At 47.4% G+C, this 25,863-nt stretch overlaps 1 protein-coding gene across 1 annotated transcript in view; it reads right to left on the bottom strand.

The window, feature by feature from the left end:
- Positions 1-25,863, bottom strand: part of PHYKPL (5-phosphohydroxy-L-lysine phospho-lyase) — a 508,199-nt gene that overhangs the window by 189,389 nt on the left and 292,947 nt on the right. The window contains exon 7 of the mRNA XM_086931482.1: positions 14,518-14,600. Coding sequence (XP_086787608.1) covers positions 14,518-14,600 — 83 coding nt within the window. The remainder of the gene's footprint in view (positions 1-14,517; positions 14,601-25,863) is intronic.

Genomic DNA, 25,863 nt, shown 5'->3' with positions numbered 1-25,863 from the left:
TTTTCCTAAAATCCTTAGTTCTGTCAATATAGTAAAGAAGAGCTCTTTTGACATCTAGTGTATGTAGTGTTCTTTCAGGTACTGACTGTGGATTTGGAAAGAACACTTGCAGTTCTATTGTCTGATTGATATGAAAGTGGGATACCACCTTTGGCATAAATTTAGGGTTGGTTCTAAGCACCACCCTATTTGCATGTATTTGGATAAACGGTTCTTGGATAGTTAGGGCTTGCAGCTCGCTAACTCTTCTAAGCGAAGTAATTGCTACCAGAAAAGCTACCTTCCATGTTAGAAATTGTAATTCACGTGAATGTAACGGCTCAAATGGTGGTCCCATCAGTCTGGTTAAAACAATGTTTAGGTTCCAGACTGGTGAAGGTAGGTGTTTTGGAGGAATGATTTGTTTAAGTCCCTCCATGAATGCTTTAATTGCTGGCACTCGAAACAGGGAAAAATACTGTCTGTTTTGAAGATAAGCTGCTATGGCAGCTAAGTGTATTCGTATAGATGAATAAGCTAAATTGCAACGATGTTAGTGCAAAAGATAGCAAATGATGTTTTGTGTAGAAGCATCTAATGGGTTTATTTCATTATTTTTACAATAAATGACAAAGCGCTTCCACTTTGACGCGTAACATGCTCTGGTAGCAGTTTTTTTCTTGCCTCTCTGATAATATTCATACAGTCTGGAGGTAATGTTAGGTACCCAAACTCTATGACTTCAGGAGCCAGATCACAAGGTTCAGCTGTTGCGGATCTGGGTGCTGTATGTCTCCATGGCTCTGCGTTAGAAGAGCGGGTGTTAGGTGCAGTCTTTGATGAGGCACCACGGAGAGTTCTAGAAATGTTGTGTACCACGGGTGCCTCGCCCATGTTGGAGCAACCAGGATTAGTGTCATTGGATGCTGGCGTAGTTTGCGTGCCACCAGCGGTATTAGTGGTGCTGGGGGAAAAGAGTATGCAAATCTGCCTGACCAGTTCATCCATATCGCATTGCCCTGCGACTGCGGATGTGGGAACCTGGCGGCAAAGTACTGGCATTTTGCGTTTTCCTTTGTGGCGAACAGGTCTATGTCTGGTTGTCCCCATTGTTGGAAGTATGGTTGTAGCACTTTGGGATGAATCTCCCACTCGTGCATTTGATGGCTGTATCTGCTGAGCAGATCCGCTATTTGATTGTCCTTGCCTGAGAGGTGTTCCGCCATGAGAAAAATGTTTCTTTGAATGGCTCACTTCCACATGCTTTGAGCTAGGTGTGATAGTTGTGGAGAGTGTGTTCCTCCCTGCTTCTGTATGAAATACATTGCTGTCATGTTGTCCGTCTGGATCAACACGGTCTTGTTGCACAAATGAAACTTGAACGCTTTCAGTGCCAGAAAAACTGCCATCAGTTCTAGTAAGTTGATGTGCATTTTCTTTTGTTGTGTGGTCCATAGGCCTTGCACTGTGGACTTAAGGACATGGGCTCCCCATCCTAACACGGATGCGTCCGCTGTCATGACTATCTGTGGTACAGGCTCTTGGAACAGTCGACCTTTGCAAAGGTTTTGAGAATTCCACCAATGCAGAGAGTTGTGTGCACGACTGGTGACCAACACTAGGTCCTTCAATTGTCCTTGAGCCTGGTTCCACTGTTGTGCTAGGCACTGTTGGAGCGGACACATGTGCAGTTGTGCGTGAGGGACTATAAATATGCACAAAACCATCATGCCTATGAGTTGCATAAACACTCGGGCAGAGAGCGAGTGTTGTGGCTTGAACTTTTGGATGAGCAGTTGCATACTGTTGATCCTTGCTGTACTTGGGTATGCTTTTGCTGCTAGAGTATTTACTGTTGTACATGGGACGGCTGTAGGTGAGATTTTGGGTAGTTCGGCGAAAAGCCTAGACTGTGTAGGAGATGAATGGTGCGAGACATGTGGCTGGCACATTGCTGGGCTGACTTTACTTGTATTAGCCAGTCGTCCAGGTACCGGTAGACATGTATATGCTGTCTTCTTAGATGTGCAGCTACTGTTGCTAGGCATTTGGTGAACACCCGTGGGTCTGTTGTCACACCAAAAGGAAGGACTTTGAATTGGTAGTGTTGACCTTGTATTGTGAATCTGAGATACTTCCTGTGAGTAGGGTGTATTGGTATATGGAAGTATGCATCTTTGAGGTCTAAAGTTGCGACAAAGTCTCCTTGCTGCAGCAGTGGTAAGACTTGTTGTAGAGTGAGCATATGGAAATGCTCTGATAGAATGTATTGATTTAGGGGCCTGAGGTCCAATATTGGTCTGAGAGACCCGTCCTGTTTGGGGATTAGGAAGTATAGTTAGTATACCCCTGTACCCTGATGTTTTAGCGGTACTGATTCTATGGCCCCTTTTTGCAGCATACTGATAACCTCTTGCTGCAATAGGTTGAGGTGTTCTGTGGACATAGGACGGTGTACGAGTGGTATGTTGGGTGGTGTGGAGATGAGCTCTAGGCAGTAGCCATTTTGGATAATTTGCAATACCCACCTGTCTGTGGTGATGTTTTGCCAGACAGGTAGGAACTGCTGTAGACATCCCGACCGGTGTTATGTGGTCTGGGGGTAGTGACAAGAAGTCACTGCTTGGTGTTGGTAGAGGATCTGGTGGTACTACCTCCTCTTCCTCTGCCCTTGTTGCTATTGCCTCGGTATCCACCTCTATTGTTGTTTTTGTTGTAGGTGGTTTGCGTGTTTCCTTTGTAGTTTGAGCTCTGCTGTGATAAGCTACCTCTTGCAGCTCCTCTGTAATTGGAGCGACGAAAAGAGCTCCTATGTTGTCGGGACTGCAGGGCTCCCATCGACTTAGCAGTCTCAGTATCTTTCTTCATTTTGTCCAGAATGTTGTCAACAGCTGGGCCAAATAAGAAATCTGGATTCACTGGCTGATTTAATATAGTGGACTGAACTTCATTTTTGAAACCTGAGATGCAAAGCCATGCATGTCTTCTTAGCATAACACTGGTGTTAATTGACCTGGCAGCTGTGTCTGCAACGTCTAAGGCACATTTAATGGAGGCATTGGTTATTAACTTTCCCTCCTGTACTAGTTCCTCAGCTTGTTCCTTGTAAGGTTCTGGCAAATGCTGGAGGAGTGTTTCTAAGGTGTCATAATGTGCCCTGTCGTACCTAGCTAGCAGGGCCTGCGTATTTGCAATACGCCATGTGTTTGCTGCTTGTGCTGCTACCCTTTTGCCTGAAGACTCAAGAATTTTTGACTCTTTGTCTGGAGGAGGAGCTTCTCCTGTTGTTTGAGAGTTTGCACGTTTACGTGCATTGGATACAACCAATGAATCTAGAGGCAGTTGCCCCTTAATATATGTGGGGTCTAATGGTGCTGGCCTGTATTTCCTCTCTATTCTGGGGTTAATTACCCTTGCCCTAATTGTTTCCTTAAAAATGTCTCCTGCATGTTTAAGTACCCCTTTCAACATAGGTTATGTTTTTACAGACCTTTCTGATGTTGCAAAAGTGTCAAAAAGGAAATCCTCCTCAACGGGGTCTGCATGCATTTCTACATTGTGATGGAGGGCTGCTCTATCTATTAATGCATTAAATGCAGCTGTATTCTCTGTAGGGGAAGGCTTAGTAGGGTATGCAGGTGTATCTGGAATGGGTGTAGAGCTATAAGGGTCCACTGATTCCCCCCATGGTTGTGGCTGGGTGTCTGGGTCAGAGTTTACTGGGTAAATGTACCCCTCATTATCGTCATCAACCACCTCTTCGTCTGAGTGTGAGGGTGAATATGCGTATGGATTAGGCATAGCTGGATGGATAGGCTCACATAGAATAGGGGAAGTAGCACAGTCCCTTTTCTTTTTAAGTGGGATAGTATAGAAGTCTTTACTGGATACTGGTCTGACTTTCCTTTTGTAGAGAGTAACTTTGCCAGTCTTAGGGTCAATATAGAGTTTTGACTGTTCTTCTGCTGAGGGGTCTGGGTATAAGATCTCCTCTTCAGCAGTTCTTGACTTTTGCACCGACGCCTTTGTTTTTAACTGTTTCGGTCAGACACTGCTTTTTGGGTCGACCAGTTTTGACGTTACAAGAGTCTTTGGCGTTTTGTCAAGGGGAGTTGGAAGTCCAAATTTAATCGGTCCGAGTGCCTTCAGTATTCCAACAGTGTTTTTTGGCTTTGTTTGGGTCTTCGGAACCGATGTTTTGATCGGTTCGACGTTTGTAGTCGGCTCGATCGTCCCCTTTTGAACTTAAGGCGTCTTCGGAAGCTGTTGTTTCGGAACGATGCCTTGTGTTTTCTGCTTGATGCTCTTCTTTGGATTGATTGGCTTCGGCTCGATAGTCTTCGACGGAACCACTTTTGGCTTGTAGACTTTCTGTTTCGGTTCAACAACCTTTTTGGGATCAAGGCCTTCTTGAAGAACCCCTTTTGTTTTATTGGCGGTCGGAGACGATTTTATCGGGCCGACAGCCTTCGGTTTCGGAGTTTGTATAGGTACGTTGACTTTCGGCTCGGCGACCTTTTTGTTCGACTCCGATGGGTCTACGTAGTTCGGACCGAAGACTGTATAGTCTATCAGTTTCGGTTTTGGTTTCGGTTCCACTGTTTTTGGTTTCGATACCACCAGTTTTTGATACTGTTTATGAGATGGCTCTTTTTGAATATTCTTAGCCGAGCTGGAGTGCGGGGCTAAAGAATCGGTATCGAGATTTTGGCTAAGGCCTTCCGGCGATGTCGCAACCTGAGCCTTTGGAACTGACGTAATGTATTTGTGGGGCGGTGTACTCACGGTTCACCCCGTTTCGTCACTGGAGTCGTCCTCGTCGGCTCCAATCCCTTGATCGTCGTCTCCTACCTCGACGATGTCTTCTACGTCACCGACGTAGTAATTGTATTCTTGCTTGGAGTCTTAATTGGACTGTCCCTCCGACTCTTCGGCTTCGATAAGTTCTTCCTCATCGTCGAAGATATTTTCAGGCTCCGGCGCTGATTGCTGCATTATTAATCTAGCGGCCCTTCGATTCCGGATAGTCTTTTTGGATTGAAACTGGGCCCAGGCTAGGCAGTCGTCTTCGTTATGATCTGGGGATAGGCATCTGTTACATACAGGGTGTTTGTCTGTATGTAGGAATTTAGCGTTACATTGAGGGCATCTTTTGAAAGGAGTCCGTTCCATTGACGACCGGTCCACGTGGCGTCGAGAAGGCCCCGCAGCCCGATTCGACGTCCGAAGCTGGATAACTCTAAATAAAGTTTGTTTGCACCGATCGAAAAAAAATAAATATATAGAATAACTGTTTTCGATTCCGAACTTCGAGTAAAGGAAAGTACATCCGAACCCAATGGCGGAAAAAAACAATCTAAGAATGGAGAGGATGCCCATGCGCATGTAGTCCGAGGGAGGAGCCACCTATCTCGTGATACTTCGAAGACTCTTCCAGGACAACAATGCCCAATCATCCGGACCCAACACTAGGCGGCGATCTATGCACAGATATGAATTCAGCAGCCCACATGCCTCGAACGTACAAGTTACTTAACTTCGGTAACGATGTAGCTGGTAGAGACGATTCTAGCCGCAGATTCCGTAACGTAGAATTATCCCCAAGTGTGAGACTGGATCCGAAAAATTTTCTTTGCCACATAATCTCTCCGCGCCGGGGCGGTACCACGTCATTCCGTCCTGACGTCGTCCGCAGGCGTGACGTCAGCGAGGTCACATGAGCCCCACCTCGGAGAGCCGACATCAGTTTTCTTCGGAGATATTTTCTGCGCCACAACGCGGAGCCATCACAAACAAAAACTGTGAGAATATGGGAACAGTGTGCGAAGTAGCAGATAAACAGAAAGGAAAGAAGCGAATGGAGGGGAACAGCCCATTCGGAGAAAGTGCCAGGCACGGTGGCACCGAAAGTCATAGAAGGGAAGAGCAGAGCACAGCCATTGCAAAGCAACTCTGCAAGCAAATATAACATTCTCCCTGGAGACAGAAAAAAAACATGTGAAAAACTGTGCAGGAGACGAAAGAAGCCTTCAACCACAGTCCATTAACAGTGAAGGACAAGGAGTCCAGAAGAGTAACAACAATGTACCCAAAGACGACACCATCAAGGAGAGTTGCGTCCCCTGAAAGGAGCTAAGGCTGAGGTCCAGCCAAGAGAACCCGACTCAGAGGACTGCACATGTGTCAGAAACTCCAAGCAAGAAAAGGGGGAAGCATGAGAAGGGCCCACACTGGAAACACCAGGGTGTAGGGATGCAAGAGTCCCCATGAACCCACCAAGCAAGTACCAGAAAGGAAGGAGTGGATGCAAATCCACCGAACAAGCATCCCGCTAGGGAGGAGTGCGGGTCTAGGGATGCAAGAGTCCCCATGAACCCACCAAGCAAGTACCAGAAAGGAAGGAGTGGATACAAACCCACCAAACAAGCATCCCGCTAGGGAGGAGTGGAAGAGGGCACTTGCAGGAGACAAAGCACCCAGAGGCAGGAGAGTGCGGAAGACCAAGCTAAGGGCCCTCTCAGAACGGGGAGGAAGGGCGGGTCGTGAAGGAATCTGGGGCTAGAATCGTCTCTACCAGATACATTGTTACCGAAGGTAAGTAACTTGTACATCTGATAGAGACTACTAGCCGCAGATTCCTTAACGTAGAATAGATACCCACGGGGAAGGAGGGTCTGCGAGAGGACCCCACCAGCTTGGACATAACAAAGGGTCCCACGGGGGACGAGTCGACGGAGAGGGCGAGGGGCCCTGTCCCCTCAGGCAAGGGGAACCCCTACAGTCAGAACACAACTGATCCCAAGGAGGGATGCGAGAAGAAGAAAGGAAGAAAAGAAGAGGAAGCCCGTTCACACTCTGCAGAGGAAACAGGGGCAAGGCAAGAGGAGGCTGAAGCCCCACTTGCCCATATCAGGCAACAAAACCTCCATCCAAACCCAAGGCAAGGAAGAGGTGGAATATCAACCTAGAGACACCAAGGAGACGAGTCAAAAAGAAGGCAAGCCCCCCCACCGGGAACACACTGCGGGACGAGGGAAGCTGAGCCTACCACAGCCAGAAGTCAATAAACCAGACAGAACAGAGCCAACAGCAGTAAAGCAGGCGGAAGCAGAAAGAGTAGCCCGGGGGCACCCAGGAAGACCGGGCAGAGTGCGCCTGAAAGAGGGAGGAACAGAAATCCATCCCAGCCCCCAAGACAAAGAGTAGGAAGGCGAAGAAGGGCCCGGACACACTCATGGGAGGGATCCGCATACACAACACAAATAGACATGGAACCAGAGCCATGACGCCAGGCCGCAAACCGCAGGTAAGACCAGGCTTACAGTGCAGCGACCCCGGAGAAGGATACCCTGGGGGGACACCAAAGGCATTCCTAACCAACCAGAAGGGAATTGCACCTGCAACGTACCTAAACGCCAGGGAGAGCAGAGTCCCGAAAGCGACCACAACTCCCAAGCAGAGAACAAGCTATATAACAGCTACCACTACCCCACATAGCGTATGTTCAGTCCCAAGACATGGGAACCCTCTTAGGAAGAAACTTCCACAGCAGAGGACAACAGAAAGATCCGTGGGAAAAATCCCTGCAGAAGGCTTGTCGAAAAAACAGAAGGCCTAATCTCAGGGCCAACCTGGTGTAGATAACCCAAAGCAAAAACACACAGTCAAGAAGGGCCGGCCAGCAGCCAACAGAGCCACAGTCACAACAAAAGAGGACTTGCAGGCACATAAATCACACAGATCACACAACTGGGCGACCCGCCCCAACGGAAGAGCACCTCCCAAAAACCAGATCAACTCACAGGTCACTGAGGGGGGAGGAGGAGGAGGAGGAGGCCGAAGCCCCGCCAAGAACCTCCGGATGGCCGAGTCTGCCGGGGCGTGGAACAAAGAGTGCCATCGAAGGGAAGATCCACCAGCCGTTCCCGAACATTTTCCGGGAACACACTGTCCTGAAGCCAAGCATGGCGGCGATGGGCAACCGAAGAAGCCATGGCACGACCAAGCAGAGAAAGGCAGTCCGCAAAAGGGGGCCACTGGCAGAGGGGTGGAGGAAAAGACACACCGGGTCACGCGGTGCTGGAAGGTGCCGGCACGGAAAGTGTGGGGGCACTGGATCCCCGTGGCAGAGAGCCCGCAAGCACAGGTTAGAGAAGAACGGAGCGAACCCTCAAAGGGAAGCATCAGCTCCCTCCCACCAGAGCCCTGGTGAAGAGCCTCCAGAAGATGATCCGCGGTGAAATGGGCAGCTGGATCACCCATGCGCAAAATTCCCACATCGTGGAAACAGCGCGAGCGAAGGCCGCACCCGCCTCCGTGGAGCCCCGTGGTGGGGAAGCAGCTCCTCTGTTGGCGACGGCTGAAAGCTAAGGCGGCCATCCCCTAAGCCAATCAGAGTTGGGAAGGGCCATGTCCGGAAAAGGAGAAAGAGGCGAGAAGGAGTGGGGGACCTGTGGTTCCTCTGGTGAAAACCGCGGCCACGGCGAGAATCCGTCCTTTGATGACGTCGGGGAAAAAGTCACGACACGGTGGTTCATCTCCGGCAAGGACGACACGAGCAGGTGCCCAACCTCCGGGGAAGAGGAGACGTCCGAAGACGAGTCCACAAGCAGACGCCTGCCCGGTGCCGTAGAGTCCGCAATCCGGAGCAGGGCGTTGTCGTCGTCGTCCAGCGCCAAAGGAGACGCCGGACAGGCCTTCCGCCACATCACACAGCGCAGGAGACCGGGGCTGGGCCAGAGGCGGCTAAGGGACGGCGCCGACTCGACCTCCGACAAGGCAGCCACCTGCGTGGAGGGACGAGAGGCACCCGGGTAGTGACATGGAGTTCCCCGCCAGCCTCGAACCATGAGGGGACGAGAGATGCCCGCCGGCCCCCATGGCGGTGCCAAGGCCGACTCAACCTCCGGTGAGGCAGCCGTCTGCGTGGAGTGACGAGAGGGATCCGGGGAGTGACAAGGAGTCCCCCGTCAGCCTCAACCCATGAAGGGGACGAGAAGGGCCCCCGACCCCTGTAGCGCCGCCAAGGCCGACTCGACCGCCGACGAGGCAGCCGCCTCTGTGGAGGGACGAGAGGGGCCCGGGGAGGTACGAGGGGTCCCCCGCCAGCCTCGACCCATGATGGGACGAGGGGGGTCTGCCGACCCCTGTGGTGCCGCTAGGGCCAGCCGAAGCAGCGTCACCTCGGCCTCAGACAGAATAACCGCCTGTCCAAAGGGCCGAGAGGTGCTCGGGATGCGACCCGAGCCCCGTCAACCTCCCGCGACACCACAGGGACTCCCGCAGGAGTTTGCGGCAAAGCCAGGGCGCCGTGGTCCACAGGAGGGATCCCCGAAGGGCTGCATCCCAACAGCCCCACATCCTCCGAGCCTGGAACTGAACCAGTCGGCACTGGCGCTGGAGCCGCCGGAGGGTCCCGCACAGCGCAAGGAATCTGCCGATGTCCCAGGAGGGGAAGGAGGAGGAGAAGCCAGCGGGGTCTGCAAAGCCACCGCATATGTCTCCATTTGGGCTCCCGATGCCACCTCACCGGGAAATGGTGGATAGGGGTACGCTACGCGGGGCAGCATCACCGCGGAGAGCCATCGCCCCCAAACAGGTCGGTAACAAGCCTTCAGGGACAGACTGCAACACTTACCGACACAGGAGTGATGCTCTTGCGGCACAGGAGAGGGATGAGGACGACGACGATGACGCTTGCTTCGAAAACCTTCCGCAGAAGCTGATCGAGCTGACGAAGCCGATCTGGACATGCGAGCTGAGAGAAGTTTCATCCGGCGCTCCCTCCGCGACTTCAGCTTCAACGGTTGGCACGCCTCGCAATCAGTGGAGCCGTGATCTTCCCCCAAGCGCCACATGCAAATGAGGTGAGGGTCTGTCGCCGACATCAGGCGTCCACAAGACGAGTACGTCTTAAAGCCCTAAGGCATCCGCACACTGTTCCCACAAACACAATAGCTGAAAGGGAAAGGCCTAAACAGGCCCGGAGCACAAACCAGATCCGAATTGCACGTGGAAAAGGAAAAAAACGATGTTGGCGTGCAGGGGTGGGTCTTATGTGACCTCGCTGACGTCACACCCGCGGACGACAACAGGACAGAATCACATGGAACTACCCCCGGTGCGCAGAGATGCAGTGGCAAAGAAAACTTTCCAGATCCAGTCTCACGCCTGGGGATAATTCTACGTTAAGGAATCTGCGGCTAGTAGTCTCCATCAGATATAGATTTACCACACAGTGTACTGCGATACCAGTTTATCTCTCCAGTTTCCGGGGAATTTTGGGTGAGAAACCGCTCACTGGTGTTCAAAACATTGGATTGCCATTAGGAGTTGCTGCCTATGTGGATGTTGTATGCTGGTGTGTGCTATGTTAAAATGATAGCTGAGTGTATTTTGAGATGCTGTAATTATTTTGTGATGAGTAATGCTACTTTGATTTGTTACATGTGCTATGCAGCATGTGCATATGCTATGTTGTTTATGTTTTTAAAATACTTAGGCTGAGCTGTTATGTCGGTGCTTGTGTGGTACGCCAAATTTTCCTGGGGCATGTTATGTGCACCCAAACGTTTCTTGGAATTGAGAACCCCTGGTCTTGTTTGAATGTAGTTTGCGGCGGGGGTTAGGTTGGTCCTTATGTAAGACCATAGTTAAGGGGATCCATGGTCCAGAGGAGAAGTCGTGTTTGGGTATCTCTAGTCCTGAAATGTGACTGTGTTTGTTGAGTGATATGTTGGTCCTGTGTAAGGGTTGCAAGGTACCCATTGCAAACATGCCCTTTGTGTGTGGCAACGTGGGTTTCAAGACTCACATTCTTGAGGCTTGGGTGTGTTGCAATGTGTAGGGTTGAAAAGATATCCATTTGCAAGGATTCCCTGCGGTGGGGATGTGTAAGGTTTGGGAGATATCTTTTGTAAATTGCCCAGTGTGTGATGCGATGTAGGGTGAGAGACACCCATTGTGCAAGGATTGCAAGATATCCATTGTGACGATGCACTGCGTGTGAGGTGAGGTGGGTTGTGAGACACCCATTGTGTAAGGGTTCAAAAGATTCCCATTGTGAAGATTCAAAGGGCATGTGTATTGCACCCTTATCTTAGTGCCCTTCCTAGTTGGTTAAGGGCATGTTGTATGAACATTTTGCTATTTTACCCTGAGGGATGAGCAGAGGGGTTTCGGGGATCCTGATTAACATGTTCTGTTTTGGGGTGGTATTGATAAACTTGTTGGACGTGTTGCTTGTGTGTTTTTTTCATCTTGTGTCCATTGGATTTTCTATTATCTCTGTAAGGGTTGTAATCTAATGTCTGGTATAATGCATCCTTCCCATTTATGTTCTCTGCCTTGCTGCTCAGCCAGCGTGTGAGGTCCACCTTACTGTAAGCTGTAACTGAAGATATAAATTGAAAAATGAACTTACATCCTTTTTCTACATGACTTGACTATGTGACTTTCCTCGTTTTAACACTGAGCAGGGTGATGGTGACCTGGTCAGTCCAGAAAAGGGCTATGAGAGGCCTGCTATGGATAATGGCGATGTAAAAAAAAAAGACTAGACTGAGATTTGGCCTTTGGAGGGAGTTGGCAGGGTGACATGCTGTACCATGTTAAGTGTTTTAATGAGGTTGTTGTCAGAAATGGGATGCAAGTCCACCCCCCTCCAGCCCAAATCAACTCATTCCTGGCTTTTGTTTGGGAAGTTGTAGCCTTCTACTGTCATTGTGCATTTTGCTTATTTTTCAAAGGCATTTGAGCTTGTAATGCTGCTGGCTCATTCTTTAACTGCCGTGCGGGTGTGGAGAGAACGGAGGAGCATGCTGTGGCTCTACTTTCTTTAAAGCCTTCTGGGGCGGAGTTCGCCTTCTTACCAAATTGGCAAGGCACATCAAAAGGAATATCTATGAAAAACGCCTTGTCGTCATCCGAGAAGCCCCTGGATCGCACCCACCTGTGTCTTCAAAGCACCACGCTAGTCACAACTGTTCAGCCCAGACAGTTGATCATGTTAAGACCTGACCTTATAACATATCTGGCTGCGTCCTAGCCATCCTGAATCGTCTGCACCAAGTTGGAGCTGAATTCATAAGAGACTGCTAGCAAGATCACTGCAACCAAGTCCCATAAAACGTGAATGTACATATCCAGCAAACAGCTAGCGTTGACTGACCAAAGGGTGACCTGAAACGAGCGCTTTTTTCCTGAATGCCTCAATTCTCTTCAACTCTCTATCTGGGGGAAAAGCAGGAAAGGAGTTAGGGTTGATACAGTTAGTGGAAGCTTCAACCATAAGGGTCTCCACAGTAGCGTTTTGCATCAAGAAAGCAGGTTCACCCGGAGCAGAACTGCCTATTCACAGGAGGGTAAAAACAAGGTTTAGCCTAGATGTCCGTAGGGGTGTAGTCAAGGCTTCGTTGAATGACACCAAGAGCTCAGACGAGGTCTGCCCAGGCTGCAGAACTTCAGTGAATACATTGTTTTTTACTTCAACATACGGCAATAGTTAGTCCAGGATTTCAACTGCTCATCTGATGACCACATGAACATGAGAATGTCTCCTCTGTTAAGGCACCAGAAGGAGAATCTGGCCCTGTGTCAGGGAAGGTGACCAGTCCACTGGCCTCTAGTAGGTCCAAATAGAAATTGTCATCACACTGTGGGGGAAATTCACCCCATCACTCAATGGTCACCAAACACTAGCTGGCTTTTGTCGAAACTGGTCTGAAATATTTTTTGAGCAATGGAGGGCAGCTCCTAGACAAAGGTGCTGTTTTGTGTAAGTGATGCTGGACACTTCCAGATTGTACCATGAAGAAACCTCAGTTGAGGTCAAGACAATAGAAAAAGGCATCCTCCTCCAACATCAGCAGTGTTGTTGGTGTCAGTGACGATGTGGAAGGAACAGGTGTGGATCGTGGTGCCAGATATGGAGTCAGCTCCAGAGACAGAGCTGAACCCAAAGCAGGTTCAGGAGGTATAGATGGAGTGGTAAACCACATAGAGGCATCCGTAGATCCGTGGGGCCTGAAGGCCTGCTGGGGGAGCTGGCAGAGTATCAAATATTTGCAACATGGCTATTCTGAACGCATCAATCTGTTGCAATGTTGTTGAAAGCCCCAGAAATTAAGCTGCATTGGGATCAGCCTAGGAATCTGCTCCACAGTGGGTGACTGCAAACAAGAGCAATGAGCACTCTTGAGGGCCTTGCAACGTCTCGGAGAGAAAGTGGTGAAGGTGGGATGAGGCCAGTTTAGACTTCTTATGCTTCTTTTTGGACTTTCACTTAGTGAGGTCCTGGACCATAATGAAGAACTGTCAGGAACAGGTCTGTGATCTCAACTTCGAACGGGAACAGGACTTGCACAACCTCCTTTGAGTGTTGCTCGATGACGCACTAATTTGGATCCCAAAGCGCCTTCAGGTGCATATTGGCATACTCCTAACACAACTAAGACTGATGGCCCAAACCTAAACACCACAGACATACCATGTAGGGATATGTCATAGACGTCTGCTTGTGACAGTACCTACAAAACTTAAACACGATCATTTTTGGAAGGGACATGTTCTCTTGCACACTGGAAAATATTTGTATGCAGTTCCAGCCGTCACTTCTGGGTTGAGTGGTATCAAACCAGACGTAACATCACCTACTGGCGCACAGTGGCAAAGCTGAAAAATATTCTGGATCCAGTCAGGTGATATTCTAAAGGCGAGGAATCAGCAGTTAGAACTATCCATGAGAATAAATAATATACAATCAGAGTCCTCCTCTCCTAAAACCAAGCAATTTAGTTGGAGAAATCCAGTGTGCTCAACAGCTGGGGAGCTATGTTGGGCTTAGAAGCGATAAGACATCTGATCAAATTAAAAAATTGGTAGAATAATTACACTTGTCTATCTGAACAAAAATAATTTTACAAATTGAAGAGAATCCAATCAATGGAGAGTCCCACACTGGAAGGAAGTTGAGGCTGGATGAAATAATTGATGCCGAAGAGAAAGTAGGCTTTCAAAGATATATTGCTCTTTCAACTCTGTGGCAGACACTGAAGCTGTGCATCTATTAGGCTGAGAGGACATGCTCACTGGTGCAAGACTAGAATATGTAGACAACAAAGGAAGGATAGAACTAACTGGCTTGGGACTGGGTCATTTCAAATGCGATGAAAGGCTACTAAACTTGAGCTGCTTTCACACTTGGTCATAGGGGAAAGTTATTGCTATGATGCTTTAGTATTTGTAGGGAGATTCCCACTTGCACAATGGGGAAGATTCCTACATTTGAACCCATGAAAGCTCCAGGGCTGGCGAACATGCACCACACAGACATTCCCAAGGGTTTAACAACAATGGGCACCTGCAGAAGCTCTAAATGATAATAAACATTTGTTTAGAAATGTAAGATATAATTCTATATTCACAAAGATTTCCAAGCAACAGACCAAACTGGAAAGGTTACAGAACAGTGACTATATAATCCACAAACATGAATCAAGAGAAAGTGTTACTATTGTAAGGAGTATCATTAATACATACTCTGCTACCTTTTGGCAATAACCCTCTGGTGGAATTATTTGACCTCCAACACTGGGCAAGGATTCCATAATGAATGCAGCTATCTGTGAAGAAAAGACGGCTACAGTTGTAAAATGAACAATAACACAAACGTGTATTGAAAATAGTGAACCAAAGTATATTCTCAATCAGCCAAAGACTACTTTTTAAAACTTTTTGGGGAAAACTATCAATTTGGATTTTTTACAGTAGATTTTGGATATTGAATTCCTCACACATTTTCTTTATCTACTATATTTCACATGCCAAGCGAAAGAGTTTAAAGCATCAGAAAGGGGGAGGAATAACTGGGACTAACAAGAATGGCTGCAGCACCCCTTTATAGAAGGCTAGAGTTATTGTTGCCACAGAGGTATTAATATATTTAATGACATCTCAGCTGGGTTGAAGGTTTGGGTGAGCAGAGGGCATCTCCATACAGACTTGTTGTAGGGAAGCCACACAACCCAATTCATTCAGTAAAATAGAATGGGGCAAGCAAGCATGTGCTCTCAGGGGCACAATCAAGCTTAGAGGAGCCTAGAAAAGGTGCATCAGAACATAGCAAGCCCAGTTCTGTACACACACAGATTGACGAGAGGGGAGGGTTATTAGGAGAAAGTGTAGTGTAGTTCCTACATCCCTAATAGGCTCTTCTCATTGGAATAATATACATTATAGTTTTGAAATAGGACTGATCTCAACAAAACATCAGAATGGTGGGCCTTAGTAAAGGGGCTGAAGGCAGTGATACGGGGGTGTACATAGACACTTCGATATGCAGTTCCAATCCTGTGTAGTGTAGTTCCTATATTCCCAATAGGCTCTGCGTATTGGAATAATATACACTAGAGATTTGACATAGGACTGAGGTCAGTATGTCTCTATCGAGTACATTAAACTTAGGGCCCACATGCATCAATATCGGCATTTAAAAATTCTTATTTGCGAAAAATAGCGAATCGCAAATAAGAATTCGCAAAAGCCTATGCATCATTTTTTTCGCAAATTTTATGCGAATCAGTAAAAATCGAAATTTTTACTGATTCGCATGAAATTTGCGATTTTTCAATTGCGAATTCGCAATTCCCATTCATTCCTATGGGCTAAAAGGCCCATAGGAATCATTGGGAATTGCGAATTCGCAATTGAAAAATCGCAATTCATGAATGCATTTCAAGGGTGGAGAGGGTGGTCCAATGACCCCCCCCCCCCCCCCCCCCCCCCCTGCACCCATGAAATGTACTTTTCAGCACAAGTTACATACACACATGTCCTTAGGACATGTGTGTCTGTAGTTGCACAGTTTAAAAAAAAGCAATTTAAAGCATATTTAAACAATTTCGCAAATTACCACGAGGTTCAACCTCGTGGTAATTTGCACTTCCAGTTTCGAATATCGCAATTTTTAAAAAAATGATGCATTGCTTTTAAGGAATCGCAAATTTGCGATTCCTTAAGAGCAATCGCATTTTTGGAATTCGCTAAAAATAGCGAATTTTCCAAAAATGCATGATGCATACTAAAAAGGTATTTAGGGATCGCAAACGGCCGATTTTACCGAATCGCACCGTTTGCGATTCCTAAATAGCTTGATGCATGTGCCCCTTAATTACTTGTATGTGCCAGCTAAACTCCGAGGTCACTAGAAATTTTCTCGAATTAACAAGAAGGGATTAGTCTCTGACAACAGCATAAACATGACAACTTTGTTTCCCTTAGAGTCGGAACAATATCTTCAGAGTCGTGGAAACAATAGATAACCGTTTCACTCAGTCAATCGTGCATGCTTCGTTTCTACAGAGTAGCACAGAAATAGAGAGACGGGCGTTTCAATAAAAAGGGTGTATTGAACAGTCTTCTTTCTCATGCAAGAGAGGTGAACTGCTACAACCGTAAGAAAGAATGCGAAGTATAATGCGTACTGCGTAAACAGTAATATAAAATAATACTGTAAGAGCATGGTCTGTAGCTATGACATATATAAAAATACATACATAAATAACACAGGCTAAAATGCTCAACTGGTGCTTCTAAAATAATCCTACCCCAGTGTACCTAACCTAAGTCTAGTACGAAGAAAGAAGTAGGTGCTGTCTTAACATGAGTTTAGTTTTGTTTAGATTTGCCAAGGATTGCCAAAAGGTTTATCTAGGTTCTAATCATCTCCATACCTTAGAATGACAGAGGTTGGTATGTCTTTCCCAGGACTCGATTCTCTAACACCCCGCAAGGGGAGTCAGAAACACTGGAGCTGGATTCTCGGCGAGGAGGATGACAGCGTCTGGTCAGTGCGTCACTTGGGGAGATGACTTCCTTCGGAACTTGCTTTGGCGTGTCGCGTCGTGCAAGTAGGTAGCCGAACCGCACGTGTCTTGCCATAGCAAGTGAAGGTATATTTATAACTAGCAGGTGTTTAGGAATGCCAGTATTGACGTAGAAGTCGGGCATATGAACGTCATGAATGAACCCCTAAGGAATAGATGTTCATGCATAAGAAATTAGTTCTTGGAGAAATCAATATCCAGGCAAGGGGAAGTCCCTAAAGCTTAAGAGACTGGTTTTCCAAGAATTCGTTGTGATGTAGATGAACGGATGTAAGTAGCCATGCCGGTATTTGGGTAGCATGGACTATGCCTAAATAAGGACTGGGTTTCTATGCCTATATAACGGCAATGTGAATTGTACCAATATAAGGGCATGAATCGGGAAATTCCTACGAAATCTAAATCGATACACAACAAAAGGACTTATTATTCAATTAGCTTACTTTCAAAGGTACAATGAATCCTGACAAATACAAAGAATGCTGCAAGATGTACTTTCAGTCACTGTTTTAGGCATTACATTAAGAAACTATGACCTATATTCAATGTTGTTTGTGCACAAACAGAAATATGAAAACATTTTTGCTGATTTCCCAGATTTTTTCAAATATTTGTCTGTTTGTTATCTTCAGTCATCAAAACTGAACACAAAAAGCATGAGGTCGTGAATAATCCCCCCTGAAGTAAACATACACACAAGTAGGAAAAAAATATATATTACAGCTGTTGTTACTACAACGTGAGTTGTAATAAACATAACTGATTCTGAGGGAACATTATTATTATTTTTACCATTTCTTTTTTCAAACAGTGATTTTTAGAAAAAAACACGTGTAGCTTCATCCAAGCAGTGGAGAAGCGGGCCTTGGTGAAGTAAAACCAAAATTGCTTAGATTTTGATAGCAGAGTCAATAATTAATGTTATCCTAAATACATTATCCTCCAAAACAATCAAAAGATTGCACTGTCTGGATTATTTAACTGAACTGGATTCACTAGAAAAGGCAAAGGATGAGCATCCATCAAACCAGGCAATTTATTTAATATCTGAAGCTGCTTAGAAGAACTCTACAATTGATTTTGTTTGGTTTCCTGGTTAAAACTTTTGGATCTAGCCAATTAATGTCTACTCTGCTCATTGGTCGGTTTCTTTACGAGTTTTTTCTGTTCTTTTTTTTTTTTTTTTTAATTTTTGAAAACCTTTATTTGAGAAAATGGCTGCGTACAAATACGGGCCTACAACCCGGAAGCGGGCCACGGAGCAAAACTGGAAAGCATCACCATCAATTAAAGGCACAGAGTGGTTAGATGATATTACCTAACGCTGCAAGTCAATGTTATCAGCTAACTAGGACCACTCGACACAGGATTAGGGAAGGTTAATTTTATATAGTAAAGAATAAAGGATCGGTCGTATAGGTAGCAACCTGGAATACATGGCGGGGAATAATCCAACTGTTTCGTTGCAGTACAAAAAAGAGCAGTTATCAGAAAGGTCCATAGCATGCAAGACATAGGTTAGCTTATAATTCCTCAGTGGTAGTTTCCACGCCCAGCCACATGTACCCAGAGACTAACTGAACAGCAATTCCGCAACAATAAAAAACCCATCAGGGAAGCAGATTGGCTGCAATCACTATACATCCCAACCCCAAAAATAAGAAAACAATAAAACCAAAGAAGGAAAGAAGAAGGGGGACTCCACGTTTTTGTACCCGCCCCTCAGTGATAATAGCAAGCAATAATACAAATAGCGAATGTGCTTGGGGGCGGAGCGATAAATTCAGGAGAAACAGTGCATGAGTATCATGTGACGTAAAATACCCATTCCTCCCCTCACAGTAACTCACCCCATGGGGTTACACACAGTCGTGGAGACCCAAGGAAAGGATACAAAAGAGCCATAGAAACAAAGAACAACCTAATAGACCCTACTCCACCCACCCCACCCTGCACCCCGGCAGAAGGCTACGGCCTACCCCCCCCAGCAGCGTGCCTGTCGCCCTAATGATGAACCCGAAATATAGAAAAAGAGAATATAGAGAAACGGAAAAGGAAAGGGAGAAAGAAAAAGAAGGGCCTGGGGAGAGGAACCATCAGCACCGCCCACTTACGCCATGAGTAATGCCCAAAACGAAACTGGCAAGTGTTCAGCAACACGCAAATACGAAGGAATCCGCAAAGTATCACAATGTAGGGCAGTCCATAACTCCATTCACCAATCAGTAGTCCTCCTAAAAGAACCGGGTTCATCCAAGTCCCTTCTTAGCCAACGTCGCTATATGCGTAGATCCAGTGGGCATAGGACATGGCGAGGAAGAAAGGCCATGGAAAAGTTGCTGAAGTATCGACGGAAGCAGCCAATAGGACCCCCTCTCCCGAGAGCAATGCAGAAACTGTTCACAGCAGCCGTATATACCAATGTCAATGAACTCCAGCGGTTCCACCCGTTCATGAGTCGGACCATCGCCACCCCAACCAGAAAGCGGGGAACAATCAGCGACCACACCAGACCCATCCGCGTCCTCAAAAGCTGGCCCGGGAGGAATGGCGGGCATTACATCCCTCTGCACACAAGAATCCCGGACCAAGGACGATCTCCAGGACCTCAAAGCTTGCAGGACGTCGCCCACCGTGGGCTCGAGCTCACCAGTACAGGCCCAAGCGGAGTGCAAGGGCAGGAAATCGGCATCCCGGGACCCTGCACGGAACATGGCAGCAGCCGCCATTTTGCGACAATTACGCCGTCTCTCCGGATTCGTCTCCAGGGGTGAGCTCAACAACAGAACCCCGGCGGGACCCCCCTCAAGCGCACGAACAGCACCCACAACGCTGAAATAGTGGTCACAAGGGAGGGGGACCCGCCGGTGAAACCGCTCCACCAAAATCTCTCTTCGCCACCGAGTGAAGGAACCCGGTACGGCCGGACGGCAACAAAGGGGGGAGCCACCAGGCACGGCGTCCCCAACCCACAACTTGCCGCACACCACCTCTGGAGCACCGGACGAGTGTCCCAGGCGCGTTCATTTGCCTCCGGGCTCTTCGCACATCGGCATCTTCCGGCCGGCCCCTGACCTCCACCCGAGGCCGCCGCCGACACCGTCTCGCCGGCAACTCGCTAAGGGCGAGGCCCCGGTCTCAACCCCGGGGAGGCCGCACTTTCCGGGAGGGCACCGCTGTGGATCCACCGAACACCGGACCCACCGGGATGGATGGTAAGTTACTGCAAAGCTCTGCATATAAGTTGTTGTCCGTTTTGGGCAGGATAATCGACAGGATATTAGATCGTAGGCAGGTAGGGCGGCGGAGCCGAGCTAACGTGCGGCCATCTCGTTGTCGAGCTTGGCTCCTCCCCCAGTTTTTTCTATTCTGGTACTGTTTTGTTTGTAGAAGAAGATATCTAGAAGTCATAAAAAATAGCTGTTGTAGCTGAAACAAGACACTGGGTAAAGAAATTTCCTATTGGAAAAATATTCTCCCAAGATGAAGGTTTCTTGAAGTGTATGTGTTCACATTCAAAGCAATGATATACTTTGCAAGATTTGTATTTCTACCTGTAAAGTTATTTGTTCTATTACTGAGTTCTGTTTATATGCTACATTGTAATCAGGATATACCAGTAAAGAATGATCTGGTAAACCCATGCACACTAAAGATCTAATTGAAAATATTTAGGGCCTTGTTTAGACTGTTTTGGAGTGTGTTGGAGTGCAGAGCCACACTGCAAATCAGCCTGGCAAACCCGTTGTAGCACATAATGCTTCTTTTTCATCCCTTGAGAGCAGCTAGTCAAGTACATTTTACGCTTCTAGAGGTTGAGTAAGATTTTGTAGTTAAAAGCAAATACAAATTAAGTGTCAATAACACACCTAGAAGGACTAATGCATTACTGCCTCTGAAGGTAGCAATTGCTCATTTGTTACAAAGGACACACATGTTGCTTTGAAGGGATTCACAGGGCGAACAAGTGATTGGCATGTGTCAAGGAAAGCGTTGGGCAAAATTAGTTTCTGGAGTATCTACATTTTCCATCAACGCAGCTATGAATGGTAAGTTTAACACTGAACAGAAGGTTGTGTATGTCATCTGTGATATGAACTGCTCATTTACATGAGTAGAGTAACCAGTGCTTGTCTTAGGAATGGGGTAGGGAACAGATAGGCTGATTGTGGAGCAAATGTTTGGACTGTAATAGAGTGAATGATTAGGGCACTGTCAAGTATGCACAAATGTTTTTCAATAGATTAGCTTAAAAATATAAATTTGAAACGAAGATGGTGAAAAGAAAGACCGTGGTTGCAGAAGAAGTCGGAGTTATTGCTTGGGCTATCTTATGGGTAGCAGATGTGTGAATAGTTTCTGTCTCACACAGCTTTAGGACACAAGCGAGGGTTCAACCTTGTTGCCTGTATTCAGCTTAATGCCCCCATGACCTCGGAGTGGTGTGCAGTTTTCCTAACTGGTGTAAATCAAGAACTCAAGCCTTGCTCAAGATACTAAAAGTTCCCCGAAGTGATATCCCAAAACGAGGATGGTGCGCCGGACAATAACGAGTGGTACAGTGTTTCCGGTCCTGAAACACAGGACCCACTTTTACCAGGTGAAGATATGCACCTGGTAAATGCATGTCTGGATAGTCCTGCTTGCCCACTCAAGCACCTTGAGGTGACCAGCCAATGCATTCCCCCAATTGGAAGCCTGGCATGCCAGAATGGGAGATTTCGGCTCCCCAGTATCTCCACACCAAATAAACGTCAACTCTTCATATGATGATAATGTGAACACCACAACCAATAAACATGAGAGGAAGTGAAAATGTTTCCTTTATAACCTTTTCAGAGATAGCAAGTTGCCAAACCAATAGCTATAAATCCTGTTGGCTGTGAATATTATTGTTTTGGCACCAGTGGACTGTCAATATAAGAACTCAAAAGGGTGGGCAAATGTTTCCATTCTACTATGTCAACTGAAGCCCTTCCATTCTTGCTGTTGATGGTGGGTATTAGAACAGTCTACGACAAGCCTCAGAACTTCCTGTGAGGAGCCCATGCGGTATATGAAAAAGGTATACCTAAAAACTATGGCACAAAGCTAAAACTAGGTACAAATTATTCTGTTGATACACAGATTTCTTAAAGTTTTGGACAGTTTACAAATCACATTTTGTCAATTTTGGATATCACTTGAAGGTATTCTACTGCTTTCTGAATTTCCATGCAGAGAGAAAGCATGTAGAAACACCAGAGCGGGCAAAGGAATGCCTAAGGTCTAGGACATGGAGCCATAGAGGTTATTAACCTTACTGGCAACACAGAGGGCCATTGACTGCCATACTCATTAGCTTTAATTTTCAATAAATTTTTTTATAAATGTAAACTACACTGCTTTACAGTTAATTGGTCCTTTTATCTGAAGTCCAAGATGCACTAGTACACAACAAGAAATTTTGGAACTACCACCCCAAATCGAATTTCTATCTCATCAGGCCCACCTCCCCCCATATCCCTCGCCAGCCACCCTCAATTACAAGCCTTTGCATAGATTACAACGTATGCATCATTAGAATTCTCTTCACACATGCAAAGACTCAAAACAATCGCAAAAGTCCTCCAAGTGCATCTACTATCAGCAGCACCCTCAATCTTCTTGGGACATTGGAGTGTTCCATAGTCCTTCACCAGACACTATAACAGCAGGCTACACATTTTCGAAAATGCCTTCTCTTTCTTATGTATACAACTTCCAAGCTTCTCCATACTTAGTAAAGACCAGATCCTCACCCACTGTTGGAGAAGCCTGGGATCCCCATCCAGATCAGGAGAGGGAAAACCCAGGCTTCCGCTACACTGCCAGGATCTCCGCTTAGCTTCAAGGAGTAGGTTGACGATAAGTTTGCCTTTCCTCATTTGCGGAAGATATATCCCGTATGAGGGGCATCCCAGTGGGACTATTTCAAGGCACTTATCTATCTTGCTTCCTTTTATCTCTTTAGATATAATTGTTTTCAAATTATCCTCTCAAAAACCCCAGTACCCTAGCACAATACCACAATAAATGAGAAATACTTGCAACTTTGTCACAACCTCTCATGCATTTGTCTGGCTTGTGCAGGATAAACACATGTAAATCCTTCAGGGGACAGGAGCAATCTATAAAGTATCTAACTTTCTAATGAGTATCTCATATCACTGGTCTTTGTTTAAGTGGAGGATGAGCACCCTCTCCTCTGCTTTCCTATAGGCCCCTTTATTTCCCCCATTGAGTTTCTGTATACCTTGATGCAGGCCAATGACCCCATGTTTAATATCGCTGTGTCACGCAACCCATTTTTCCAAGGGAGTTAAGCCTCTAGCAGACCCCACTCCATCCTACTGTAGAATGGAGGGCTCACTTTCACCTGTGTGTACCAAAACCGTCCCCAGACAATTCATATTCTTGCTGGATGCCCTCAAACCGTTAATTTGATCTCAATTGAACATATAACCTAATATGAAGTATTCAGCCTCAGGGAGGCGTGGCCTAGGAGGTCAAGAGGGCGGATGCGGGCTAAACTAGCTCCGCGTCACACTCCTGCCATCCAGAACCCTACAAAATGGCGGATCGCCATCTGGCCCTCTAACTCGCCACCCGCACTGGATACACTGCCGGGAAGCGGCCCTGATTAAAAATAGCGGCCACCGGACCCCGAAGAGCACCGTGACCGGCGTCCACATTGAGTGCAGGGCCTCGGCATGTTCCGGCGGGCCTCTCACAGTCCTTGTGCAGTACCCATGGGTGATAGCATGGCATGCTGACGGCTAGCTGGAGGTGGGAAGTCGTCGGCGCTGCCCGGCTGGCCCCCGTGTGGCGCTAGACCTTCAAGGTCAATTGAAAGGTGCGGGCCGGCACAGACTGCGGTACCCTTAGGAAACCCCACTCTGCAAGGCCTGCTTGCTGCGCTTTGGCAGACAGATGCCCGGACCCTGTGACCTCTGAGACACTGCCGGGAAGTTACCCGCTTTAGGGCTCGCTGTACTCCAGGTGCTGAGCCCCCCCCGATGCCCGTGCTGAGTGCAAGGCCACCCCAGTGTGCACGGCAGGTCCACCACTTCCTTCACATGGTTTTACAGAGCCTTACTGCGACTGCTCACAACGGTGAACAAACAAATCCCGTGCCTGTAAGATACACCCTGTTGGGCCCCGTGAGACATATGAAATCTACGGTCTGGCCTGTACTCTGTACCATAGAAATCTAAATCACTGGGCCCACACTGCATCTAACGCAACAGACATGACCTGGGGAACCCGCCGGTGCCAGAGGTCAGCGAGGCCTGTTGAATCACCTTTGTGCATTGCTGGGCCCCAGGGGACGCAATGGTAGAAGAGTTCTACATCAGTCACCAAATAAGAAACAGACTGGGTATGAGCTGTACAACACCTCCTAATACTATTTCTCTGGTATCCTCCATTGACCTCCAGCACCTATTACCAGCTACCAGCAGCCCCCCTTTGACATTGTACCCCATGCCTCCATTAGTGAACCCTTACCCCACAGGCCAGATGTATTGCCGCAGTGGGACCATGCACAGGCAATGCTACGCTTGCATGCTGGTAGCCCCTGTCCCCTACGGGCTTCTGCCCCAGAGCTCACACCCCTGGAGGACCCCCTGTGAGGCACTGTATCAACACAAGCCATCCTATACCACATGTGTTAATCCTAATTTCTGGTACTTGGACCCCCAGAACTTGCCACACACTGACTGTTGCCACACACTATAAAATAATGACCCCAGTGTTTCCCCCTGCCTCTCCTTAGATAATCTATGTTGTTCTTCTATATCACACAACCTACTGTACCTGGCATCGTCCTGGATTAAATGTACCTGTTCCGCCTCTCTAGCCATGTGACATTCCTCATGCATTGAATGTTCAGCTGTACTGTCCTACTGGTGCTTCAGACTGGGGTGCTCGTGCTGTGAGGTGTTGTCCACACCACCATACAGTGCTTAGCGAATTACTGAACTTACAGGTCGCCTGTCAGACCCAGAGATTGTCACTGATTAATTGGATGTAGTACTTGCAATTGAAAGATCCCAAGCCTCCATGGAGTCGAATATTGATGCTGTAGCTACAGACCTCACCCTGCTGCACGATGACCATCAGAAACTTACAGACAGGGTGCGGTCTGCGGAACAAGCAGTAGCACCTCTCCAACCACATACCTCAGACTTGCAATCCCACGTCACCACTTTACAGGAGAAAGTACACATCCTGGTGGAACTCGCTAAAGATGGCAATGGGGGAATTCGACAAAACATCAGAGTGGTTAGCCATCGTAAAGGCGCTGAAGGCAGTGATACAGGGGTGTACATAGACGCTTGGATATGCCGTTCCAACCCTGTGTAACTACTGTCACCTTTTTTCTCTGTGGAACGTGCCAATAGGGTCCCTACATGACAACTCACTCCTGGTGCTCCACTCCGCCCGTTGGTGGCACGACTAATGCACTACAGAGACAAGGATGTTATCTTGAACGAGGCACATAAGAAGAACAATTTGCTGGTGGACAATGTCTGGGTAATGGTATTTCCAGACTATACACTAACAGTTCAACAGAAACATCACACTTTCCGTGAGGATTAGCGCAAACTGCTGGAACACCACATCCATTACGCACTTCTTTTTCCAGCACATCTACGTATCCAAGCAGATGGTAACATTTCATTCTTCACCGACCCTGCGGACACTTGGTCCTGGATGGAACAACGTGGAATAGCTGACTCTGGCACGTTTCCAGGTACGAGCAGAAAACCCAGTCAGCAAGTCAGACATGCAGGAACCGTGCACAATGTCCAAACTTGACGACCTATGGGCACATGGTTCTCCAAACCTACAGGAAGTCATCCAAGAATGCCGTAAGGTACTAGAGATGGTGGCTGACTTCTGCAATCCTGCATTACACCACAGAGCTCCAGATCTCTGGGTGACAAAGACTCACTTACATCTGATATTATCTCCCGAG

This window comes from Lissotriton vulgaris, chromosome 7 (genome assembly GCF_964263255.1).
Source record: "Lissotriton vulgaris chromosome 7, aLisVul1.2, whole genome shotgun sequence".
Lineage (NCBI taxonomy): Eukaryota > Metazoa > Chordata > Amphibia > Caudata > Salamandridae > Lissotriton > Lissotriton vulgaris.
Note: the sequence above shows the minus strand (reverse complement) of the source record. Positions and strands in the feature narration are given on the sequence as shown.